Source organism: Leptonychotes weddellii, chromosome 1, assembly GCF_054177405.1.
Source record: "Leptonychotes weddellii isolate Sample4059 chromosome 1, ASM5417740v2, whole genome shotgun sequence".
Taxonomy (NCBI): domain Eukaryota; kingdom Metazoa; phylum Chordata; class Mammalia; order Carnivora; family Phocidae; genus Leptonychotes; species Leptonychotes weddellii.
The window spans coordinates 14,489,032-14,499,794 of NC_138369.1; the positions used below are offsets into that span (position 1 = coordinate 14,489,032).

The window sequence follows — 10,763 nt, forward strand, 5'->3', positions numbered from 1 at the left end:
CCACTCCCCCTGCTTGTGTTCCCTCTCTTGCTGTGTCTCTCTCTGTCAAATAAATAAATAAATAAAATCTTTAAAAAAAAAAAAAAAAGAAAGTGAAAGTAAAAGATGACTTTTTTGGTATGTATTTATCCACTTTTTAAAAAATATTTTATTTATTTATTTGTCAGAGAGAGAGAGAGCGCACAAGCAGGGGGAGCGGCAGGCAGAGGGAGAAATAGGCTCCCCGCTGAGCAAGGAGCCCAATGCAGGACTCGATCCCAGGACCCTGGGATCATGACCTGAGCCGAAGGCAAACACTTAACCAACTGAGCCACCCAGGCACCCCAGTATCTTGGTTGTATTTATTCACTTTTACCTTGGAACTCTACCTTGGATCTGGACCTTTAACTTCATATGTTAGACGTGACCTTAGTCATAGATATTGGATCAGGACCTTAGGTCTACACATGTACGTTAGGCATGCACCTTTGACCTGGATTTGTCTAGTTCCTTGGAAATGCTCATAAGCTAGATATTATAAGTGGATGTGAAACTTTTACTTAGACCTTGGAATTTGTCCTGGACTTAGACCCCGGGACCTTGGACAATATTAGATCTTGGGCTCCAACCTGTATTTTTCCAGAATCTTGGACCTGAGCTTATATCTGGACCTTGGTCATGGGCCTGAACTCGGATCTCGACCTGGAGCATGAGTGTTATATGGTAGGGCTGCTGTAACAAAATAGCACAGACTGGATCGCTTAACCAACAGAAAGTTAGTGTCTCCACAGTTCTGCCAGCTAAAAGTTCAAGATAAGCTGTTGGCAGGGTTGATATCTTCTGAGGGCTGTGAAGAAGAAATCAATTTTGTACCTCTTTCCTGGATTCTGGTGTTTTTCTGGCAATCTTCAGCATTCTTTGGTTTGTAGATGAACTGCCCCAATCTCTGTCTTTATGTTCACATGGTAGTTCTCCCTGTATGTGTGTCTGTGCCAAATTTCTTCTTTTTATAAGGACACCAGTCATATTGAATTAGGCGTCCGCCTACTCCTGTATGACTTCATCTTAACTAATTCATCTGCAGCAACCTTATTTCCAAAAAAGGTTACATTCTGTAGTACTGGGAGTTAGGACTTCAACATATGAATTTTTGAGGACCAAAACTCAACCCATAATCCTGTGAAGTGGTATCTTCGGGACATTGACTTGGACTCTGTATATGAACTTGGAATTTGGACTTGGAACTGGATGTTGACCTGACCAGAACATTGAACCTGACCTTAGACCTAGACCTTGACCTTTGGAAGAGTGCCTGAAACTTTGATTGGAAGATCAGACCTGGATTTTGGATATGGACTTGGACCTTGGACCCAGTACCTGGATTTGGACATGGACCTAAATTATTTTTCAAAAGATTTTATTGATTTATTTTGAGAGAGAGAGAGAGAGAATGAACGAGGGGGAAAGGCAGAGGGAGAGGGAGAAGCAGGCTAGCAGGATCCCCACTGAGCAGGGAGCCTGATGAGGGACTCAATCCCAGGACCCTGGGATCATGACCTGAGCCACCCAGGCACCCCTGGTTGTTGAATCTGAACTTCTAACAAAGGACTTGGACTTTATACTTGGACCATGGATCTGACCCCATGCCTAGACTTCAGATCTGGATGTGGACATGACCTTGGGCCAAGAATTTAGACCTGGATGTCCATCCTGAACTTTGACCTTCTCCTGGACATTGAACCTGCAACTGAGACATACCTAGGACCTGGAATTTTTACCTGACATTAGACTTGTACAGTGGACCTGGACCTCAGATAGGAACTTCAGATATGCACATGCACATTGGACCTGAACTTTGGACCTAGATTTTCCCAGTTTCCTGCATATAACCTTTACCTCGAATTTGGAACTGAAATTGGATTTTTGACTTGGACATTGGAGCTGGACCTTGTATGTGGACATGGACTTTGAAACTGAACCTTGGAATTCAACCTCAGACCTGGATTTGTTCAGCATTTAGGAACTGACATTAGACCTGGACCTTGGTCAAGGATCTGACCTATGCTTCAGCCTTGGACCTGGGACTCAGATTTCAGCCTGCATCTTGGACTTAGGACCATGATCTAGATGATGTAAATGGACTTCAACTTTGGACTTGGACCTTGGGCCAGAATTTGTACATGACTTTGTACCTAATCTTTGGATCTAAATCTGGACCTGGTTTTGGATGTTGGACTTAGACTTAAGGCTTTGATTTTACCTGACATTTGAACATATACTTGACATTAGACTCGGTCATTAGACAAATACCAGGACTTGAGAGAGAGATGTGGGGGGAGGAGCAGAGGGAGAGGGACGAGCAGACTCCACGCTGATCATGGAGCCTGACACAGGGCTCAGTCCCATGACCCTGAGATCATGACCTGAGCCAAAATCAAGAGTCAGACGCTCAACTGACTGAGCCACCCAGGAGACCCTGAATCTCAAATCTTGCTTTTTCTTGGACAATAGACCCTACCTTAAAAATAGAAATTGTGCCTACATTTGGATCTTTGACCTGAACCTGCATGTATGAACAAGATTTTGGATCTCACCAGTGAGTTTTAGCAATGAAATTGACTTTGGTCCTGGACCTCAGACGTAGATGTAGTTCTTAGACTTACGCTCCAGTCCTGGATTTGGATCTCAAATGTGAAATCGGATCTTAAAGCTGAACCTCATTTCTGGACCCTAACCCTGTAATTCAGAATGGATTATACATGACCTTGGAACTAGAACTTGGATTTGGATCTTGGAGCAACCTGGTACTAGATAGTCAACCTGGACTTTAGACATGGATTTAATCTGGATCTTGGACTCATTTTAGACCTGGGAAGTGGACCTAGAATTGGACCTTGGACCTGGTCCTTGAACCTCAGGTTTGGATCTGATTTTGGATCCAGACTTTGGGTCTTGACCTAAACCTGAACCTTGGAATTGGTTGAGTGTACCTCAACCTTGAACATTGGGCCTTGAATCTAGACTGTGAACTTGGACCTAGATTTGACATTAAACACTAACATTGGAACTGAGACTCAAATATGAACATAGATGTTGGACCTAGACCATGGACCTGGACTTGGATCTAGATCTTAGATAGAATCTTTGGAACTGAACACTGACCTGCTCCTGAACCTTGTAGATTTTGGGTGTGGAATTGGCCTGTAAGTTAGTCCTGATATTAAACCTGGCCCTTGGACATGGACTTGGACTTTGATATTAGAACTTTATCTTGGACCTCAGACTTGACACTGAATATCTTAAACTTGGACCTGCCCTTTGGACCTGAATGTAGGGTGTGAATCTGCATTTGATCTTGGATACTTATGTTGGACCTGGGCTTTGGAAATGGACATGGATCTTGGACCTGGACCTTGACCTGTTATGTTGTAGACTGAATGACCTTGTTCTCAAACTCTGGACCTGGACCTTGAACCTGGAACCTCAGACTTGGGCCTGGATCTTGGACTTGGCCTTTAGATCTCAAACTGGTCCTTGGACATAGACTTGGACCTTGGACTTGAACATCAAATCTCAACTGTGGAACTCTGTTCGTCTGTGATGTTGGACCTGTCCTCAGACTTGGTTTTTGGAACTGTTACTTGAACTTCGACCTCTAACCCGAGACTTTGACGTCATGTCAAGTCCTCAGACCTACACCAGAACATGACCTTGGACCTGGAATGTTGATCTGAACCAGAATCCTAGACCTAGACTGGGGGACCTGGGTCTTAGACTGGAACCTTACTTTGGAACTCAACTTGTCCTGGACATTGAACTCAGACATGGGATTGACTTGGATCTTGGAGCTTACCTTTGACTTTGACTTAGATATCTAACTTTGGTCCCAGAACTTGGACTTAGGGCACTCGTTTCAGTCTCTCTTGTGGGTGTTAACCCACCACCTTAGTATTTTTCCATGGGTGATGGTAGCCTCAGAGCTGGCTAGGAAGTAGAGTGCTTCCCCTGGCTGCTTACTGATAGCTGGCACTCCTGATCAATTCTCCTTTGTCAGTTTGCCTGGTGTTTTGAGCTGGACTTTCTGTTTAGTCCATTTAGTCATGGGAAAGAATAGGCCAGATGGGTTGTCATCTGTTTCCAGGTTAGGGTTTGGGAAATTCCTAGTCTGGATCACCTTGTTCTGTTGTGTAGGGAGACCTAAGAAGCCCTGCTGCTGTGTTGTTCCTCTAGTTTGGAAGTCTCCTTCGGAGAACCTTTCAGAGTTCTCCTTGATTGTTTCTTGCATTATTTTCAGGTTTATAGTTGTACTCAGCAGGGAAGAGCAGAGATAAATGGGTCTACATCATTTTGTCTAGACTGAAAGTCACTGGTCATTGCTGTTCTCGGTTACTCTGTTGAGAGTTTTGCTATAAAGGTGAGCAGAGATACGGGACAGTGGCATGAAGGAGATGTGATGTTAAGAAAGGTTTGCTTTTATTTATTTTTATTTTCTAAAATATTAAGTAGGCTCCATGCCTAACGTGGGGCTTGAGCTCATGACCCTGAGATTACGAGTTGCATGCTGTACAGACTGAGCCAGCCAGGAGCCCTTATTTATTTTTTTAATGAGAGAAACTACAGCATGTTTGTAAGATCTATCTCCTGTAATGCAGGAAGCATAGGAAATAGTTACTGAAGCAATGCCTTGAATAGGTAGCAGACAATAAGCTTTCCTGCACAAAATGGGGAAGGCTTTAAAGAGGAGGTTGGAAGGTTTGTCCATTGTTCATCCAAACAGGAGGGAAGCAGAGTACATGAGCACAAATGCAGGTGGGTGCTCAGTAAGGTCTTGGAAGTCTAAGGAGTTTCTTTCCTAGCTGTTTCTGTTACCTTCCTGAAAGAGGGAGCAGGGTCAACAGCTGGACAGTGAGGAAGAAGGAAGAGGTTGTTGGAGGTTCGGAGAGAGAATATATGAAAGTTACCTAGGAGAGTGGATGAGCAGATGGTCTACGTTTAGAAGATGTGAGAGAGCAATATAGAAGACTATGATTTAAAAGTAGGATTTAAAGACTTTAGAGATGGAGGGATCCTAAATGATGTCAAAGACCAGGATATGGATGGCCTCGTGCTATTTACAAAGCAATGATACCTATGTCTGGCACTGTACTGGGCAATAGTGATAACGGCATGAGGAAACCAGTCTCCTCTGGAGTGGTTAATGTGCAAGCCACACTGGAGTGGGCTGCTGGGAAAATGGGGATGAGCCTGTTAGAGCAGACAACTGGTGTGGGTTTGTTTGTACAGAGATGAAGAAACAGAGGTAGCTGAAGGGGAAAGTGGGACTAAAAAGATTTTGAAAGATGGGAGACACCAAAACATGTTTGAATTCAAAGGGAAGGGACTCAGCAGGGAAAGGTGAAAGTGCAGTAGAGACCAGAAAACCAAAACAGCAAGGTGGGATTCAGAGCACATGGAGGGACTGCCTTAATGGGAAGCAGGGCCCTTCCTATGTTGTAACAGGAAGAGAAGAGAAGAGGGAAGCATATGCAGATCCATTTATAGACTCAGTTGTGAGAAGCTTCTCTGACTCCCAGACATCTCACTCTAACCCCAGGGTACCATGACATTATAAATGCTTTGGCCCATTATCTTCCATGCAAGGTAACCCCTCTATTGGCACAGAGGTGCTGGTCTTGCCAAGGTCCCAGTACCCTCCATGCTGCCACACTTACAGGGTATTTTAAAGGCTTCATCATTTTGGACTTTTCAACAATATTCAACATTGCTTCGTTCTCCAGAGACACTCTCTTCTCTTGACTTTCCTGATGCACACATCCTTGGTTTTTTTCTTTCCTTCTTGGGCTATTTCTTCATCTCCTTTGTTAGCTTGTACAAATATTTGTTTTCAAAATTCTATATAAATTCAAGGTTCCTCACTACTCCCTGTATGGTAGATTATCGTAGTAATGGTCCCCCAATGATTCACACCTGCCAGGATCCATGCCCTTATGCAATCTCTTCCCACATGGACTCTGGGCTTGGCGACGTGACTTGCCTTGGCCAATGGGATATTAGCAAACATGATATAAGCAGAAGCTTGATAAGCTTGTGAATGGGGGGCCTGCCCCCTTGGAACTCTGAAACAATCATGCTATGAAGCAGCTAAGGATAAAAAACCACATTTGATCCACCTGCTGAATGCAGCCACATGAGTGAGTCCAAGTGAGACCAGCAGAATCACCCAGCCAATTCAGAGACACATAAAAATTAATCATTGTTTTGGGGCGCCTGGGTGGCTCAGATGGTTGAGCGTCTGCCTTCGGCTCAGGTCATGATCTCAGGGTCCTGGGATCGAGTCCCGCATCGGGCTCCCTGCTCCTTGGGAGCCTGCTTCTCCCTCTGCCTTTCTCTCTCGCTCTGTCTCTCATGAATAAAAAAAAAAAAAAAAAAAAAATTAATCATTGTTTTAAACCACTAGATTTTGAGGTGATTTGTAATGCAGCAATAGGTAACTGTCATCCTCATGTACAACAGAGACATGGCCAACTTGAGTGGCTTTATGCAAATCAGAAAAAAAGTGAGTCATAAAAACATGCCTTTACTGGGCAGACACACGTTTGTTCAAATAAAAAGTGTCCCTCTAGGATGCAGCCGTATGCCAGGTGCACAGCGTGGATTCGGACCCATACTCAGCTCTGTCACTGGGTGCCTTTATGCACTAGACAAGCTTGCACACTGTGTGTGAACCTTCTCGGAGATTTCTACACAATTCTCTCCATTTAGCATAGAAACTTGGCTTCAGGACAGTTGTTTTTTTAATTTATTATTTATTATTTTATTTTATTTTATTTATTTATTTGATAGAAAGAGACACAGCGAGAGACGGAACACGAGCAGGGGGAGTGGGAGAGGGAGAAGCAGGCTTCCCGCGGAGCAGGGAGCCCGATGTGGGGCTCGATCCCAGGACCCTGGGATCCTGACCTGAGCCGAAGGCAGATGCTTAACGACTGAGCCACCCAGGCGCCCCTTTTAATTTATTTTAGAGAAAGAGACAGAGAGCAGGGGGAGGGGCAAAGCGAGAAAGAGAGAATCTAAGCAGACTGTGCACTGAGCATGGAGCTTGACGGCACGACCTAATCATGACCTGAGCCGAAATCAAGAGTCGATGCTTAACCGACTGAGCCACCCAGGCACCCCTGGGACAGGTTTAATTACTTCACTTAAGGAGAGAGAGAAAGCACCTAGAGTAGTGCTGCTAGCCTTGAGGATTTAGCAGAACACTGACTTTGATTGAGGAAGACAGGCCACATGGTGCTTATTAGAGAGTCACTGCATTTTTCAGGCAAGTCAATTAGGCAAATTCCTTGAAAAAGATGAATAGTTCTCAGAGAAAAGAGGAGCCATTATTCCTCTGAATCACCCATGAACATTCTGGAAAAGAGGTAGATAGAGAACTAGATTCTAGAGCAGCTGGCAGTGAGGAGCTAGATCCTCAGGTGGGTGCGGTGCCCAGCAGAGATGGCGCCATGATCCCCAGGCATCCCTGGTCCCAGGAGGTGTCTGAGAAAAGGCTGGGCAATGCCACCAGTCTTCACAGACCAACAGGCTTGCATCAGGCTGGTTCTGGGCCTCCTGGTCCGGCTGCACAGTGGATGCCTCCCTCTGGACTGTAGCGCACAGGGCCACAGCGCAACAGGGGCTCCTCTTCCTCATACCAGCGCTGTTCACTGAAGTCAGGGAAGAAGGCTGCAATCTCTCTACTGGCTGAAACCACAGAGTCTGTAAGGGGAGGTAAGAAAGAAGGGGTTCTCATAGGGAGTGCAGGATGGAGGCAAGGGGCCGTTATAATCAGATTTAGAAACCTGAGCCTCTGGTTCTGCCCGATCCTCAGTCCTGGGGCCACATCTGCTGAGATGGCCATAAAGGACCAGAAATGCAACTGGGAGGAAAGTTCCCGGCCGGGTTACCTGGCTCTCAACTCCATGATATGGCCTAACCACCAACCACCAACTATCCTCCCTTATTTGTGGCTGAGGACAGGGGAGGCAGACTCACCAGAGCCATGCGTTGTGTTGCGGGTATCAGTGAGGCCGAAACTTCCACGAATTGAATCTGGGGCCACATGACGTGCTCGAAACACTCTGGTGGGTCCCATCAGTGTCCTCCAGAGCTGGATGGCATCCTTGTGGGCGAGGATGTAGGCTCGGATTGGCCCGCTGTGTACGAAAGGAACACATGTGAGGAACCTGGCTGTGTGGTCGAGGGGGGCACACTGTAAGCAGGGCGTGAATAAAAGCACACTACATCCTGAGAGTTACCCTGCTAAATACCAATGCTGCTTCAAGTTGCAGGTGATGGAAGGCCACTACGGGTGTACAGAAAAGGCCATGGAGGTCAGCAGAGTTGCTAAGGAGCATTCAACGATACTCTTCTATAGCCACTGGACCAAGAACCATCATGGGACAGGTGCTACCAGGTCGGTGTTGGCTTAGCCATGGTCCCAAGCCATGTTTCTTCAGACACTTAACACTGATTACAACTCTAAAGAGTGTCAAATGAAATCAACAAGTTTAGGGAGCAGGGGGAGGTAAATCCTGGTGGATAAAGACGCCGAAATGAAAATTAGAAGTACCTGGCCATGAACTCCACCAGCCGCTGATAGAAAAAACGCCCTGCAAAGAGAGAGTAACCATCAAGACATGGTGCCCAAGAGGATTTTTTGTACTTCTGCCTCCTTACTTGGAATAATAAACTCTGTTTTATTTAATTTTATTTTTTAAAAAGATGTATTCATTCACTTTCGAGAGAGTGTGCAGGTGGGAGGGGCAGAGGGAGCTCCATGCTAAACGTGGAGCCTGACGTGGGGATTGATCCCACAACCCTGAAATCATGACCTGAGCTCAACCAACTGCACCACCCAGCACCCCAATAAAAACTGTTTTAGAGAAGGATCTTGGAGTCTGACATATCTGGGTCTGAATCCAGGCTCTGCCACTTACAACCTGTGCAGTTTCCGGTAGGTCATTAACTTCCCTAACTCAGGTTCCTAATCTGTGTACTGGGGATCCAACAATACCTATGTCATAGGGCACTAGAGAAAATTCAATGAAACCACGAGCATTAGGACAATGTCTGAAAGAGTAAACATTCACTAATAACTACTGATATCATCAGGACATAAAACTAAACTTCTGGTCAGGACTACGAAGTGGAACCCTCCTAGAAAATATATATATTTTAACAGATTTAATTAATTTGAATGAGAGAGAGAAAGAGAGAGCACAAGCGGGGGGAGGAGCAGTGGGAGAGGGACAAGCAGACTCTGAACTGAGCAGGGAGCTGGTGCAGGGCTCGATCCCATGACCCTGAGATCATGATCTGAACCGAAATCAACAGTCAGACACCCAACTGAGCTACCCAGGCGCCCCCTAGAAAATATTTTTAAAAGATTGATAATCATGAAAAGTTTGTGTATAAAGCAAGGCTTTAGAAGAATGTCTGCAATTTGACAGTTGGTAGGTCAGAGACAGCCTGCCATTGTGCACCCAGCTAAAATCTCTCTTGCACACGTCTTGGGATGGAGAAGCCTCCCATTCAGAGGATTGCTGATCCTACCTTCATGCTCTTGGTAAAACTTCTGGCATTCTTCTTTTCTCCACAGAAGTTCTCTCATTCGTACAATAAGGAACTTGTTGCTCAGAATCTGCTGATGAACCGCCTGGATAACGTCAGAGATAAAAATCAGTCAGAGGGACCATATGAGTGAATAGGAGACCCAGGATGACCAAAAGAACCATGAGGACCCATCAGAGCCCAGGACTTGAGAGCCTGTCCCATTGTTGGGTCAGAAGAGCAGGAAGGTGGGGTGAGGTAAAGACCTTTCGTCACGCAGCCAGAGCATGAGCCTCGGGTGCTATCTCTGCCCTTCCGTTCCTCCAGCCCCTTGAGCTGAAGCCCACATGACCCACCCTCAGACCATCGAAAAATCTTGATAGTGGTCCTGCCTTGAGTTTGTCCCACTCTCTCCAAACCATCACACTTGACAGATTAAAAACATCGTAACTTACATGTCACACTCTGGTCAGAACCTTATTTATGGAATGAGGTACAACTATTTTCGTCCAGTGCTCAAGGCTGTACTTTCCTTGACCTCCACCTCTTCCAATTCTCTAGTCCCATCATCCTAGCCTGCCTGTGGCCCCCAGATCCACCACACACATTCCTGCCTCAGTATCTCCCTTTGTAGAACTCCTGCCCTCCTGTGCACCAACCGAAGTCCACCCTTCCTTCGAGCCTGGCCAGGTCCCAACATTTGCGGGCCACCATGCCTGAATGCTCTGGTCTTCCTCTGCACCACAGTGAGCTTACCTAGCAGAGCTGCTCAGTTAGTACTTATTGACCCTCCCCCAGTTCCAACAAGATTCTGCACCCTTCTCTCCAGGACTGTGAATATGAAGCAGTATGATTGTTACATTACATGGCAAAAGGGATTCTGCAGGTGTAATTAAGGTTGCTATCAGTGGGCTTTGCTTTATTTTTTAAGGTTTATTTATTTTAGAGAGTGAGAGCCTGTGTAGGGGAGGGGCAGAGGGAGAGAGAGAATCTCTCTTTTTTTTTTTTTTAAAGATTTTATTTATTTATTTGACAGAGAGATAGACAGAAGAGCACAAGCAGAGGGAGTGGCAGAGGGAGAGGGAGAAGCAGGCTCTGCACTGAGCAGGGAACCCGATGCGGGACTCGATCCCAGGACCCTGAGATCATGACCTGAGCCGAAGGCAGACGCTTAACCATCTGAGCCACCCAGG

The 10,763-nt window shown here is 45.8% G+C and overlaps 1 protein-coding gene across 1 annotated transcript; it reads right to left on the reverse strand.

The window, feature by feature from the left end:
• Positions 1-7,127: 7,127 nt before the first annotated feature.
• Positions 7,128-10,479, reverse strand: NME6 (NME/NM23 nucleoside diphosphate kinase 6). Its single transcript, XM_081816802.1, has 4 exons — positions 9,574-10,479; positions 8,591-8,630; positions 8,014-8,174; positions 7,128-7,737 (listed from the first exon to the last, which is right to left on the reverse strand). The coding sequence occupies exons 1-4, from the start codon at positions 9,629-9,631 to the stop codon at positions 7,571-7,573; spliced, it is 426 nt and encodes a 141-aa protein (XP_081672928.1). The 5' UTR covers positions 9,632-10,479; the 3' UTR covers positions 7,128-7,570.
• Positions 10,480-10,763: the final 284 nt, after the last annotated feature.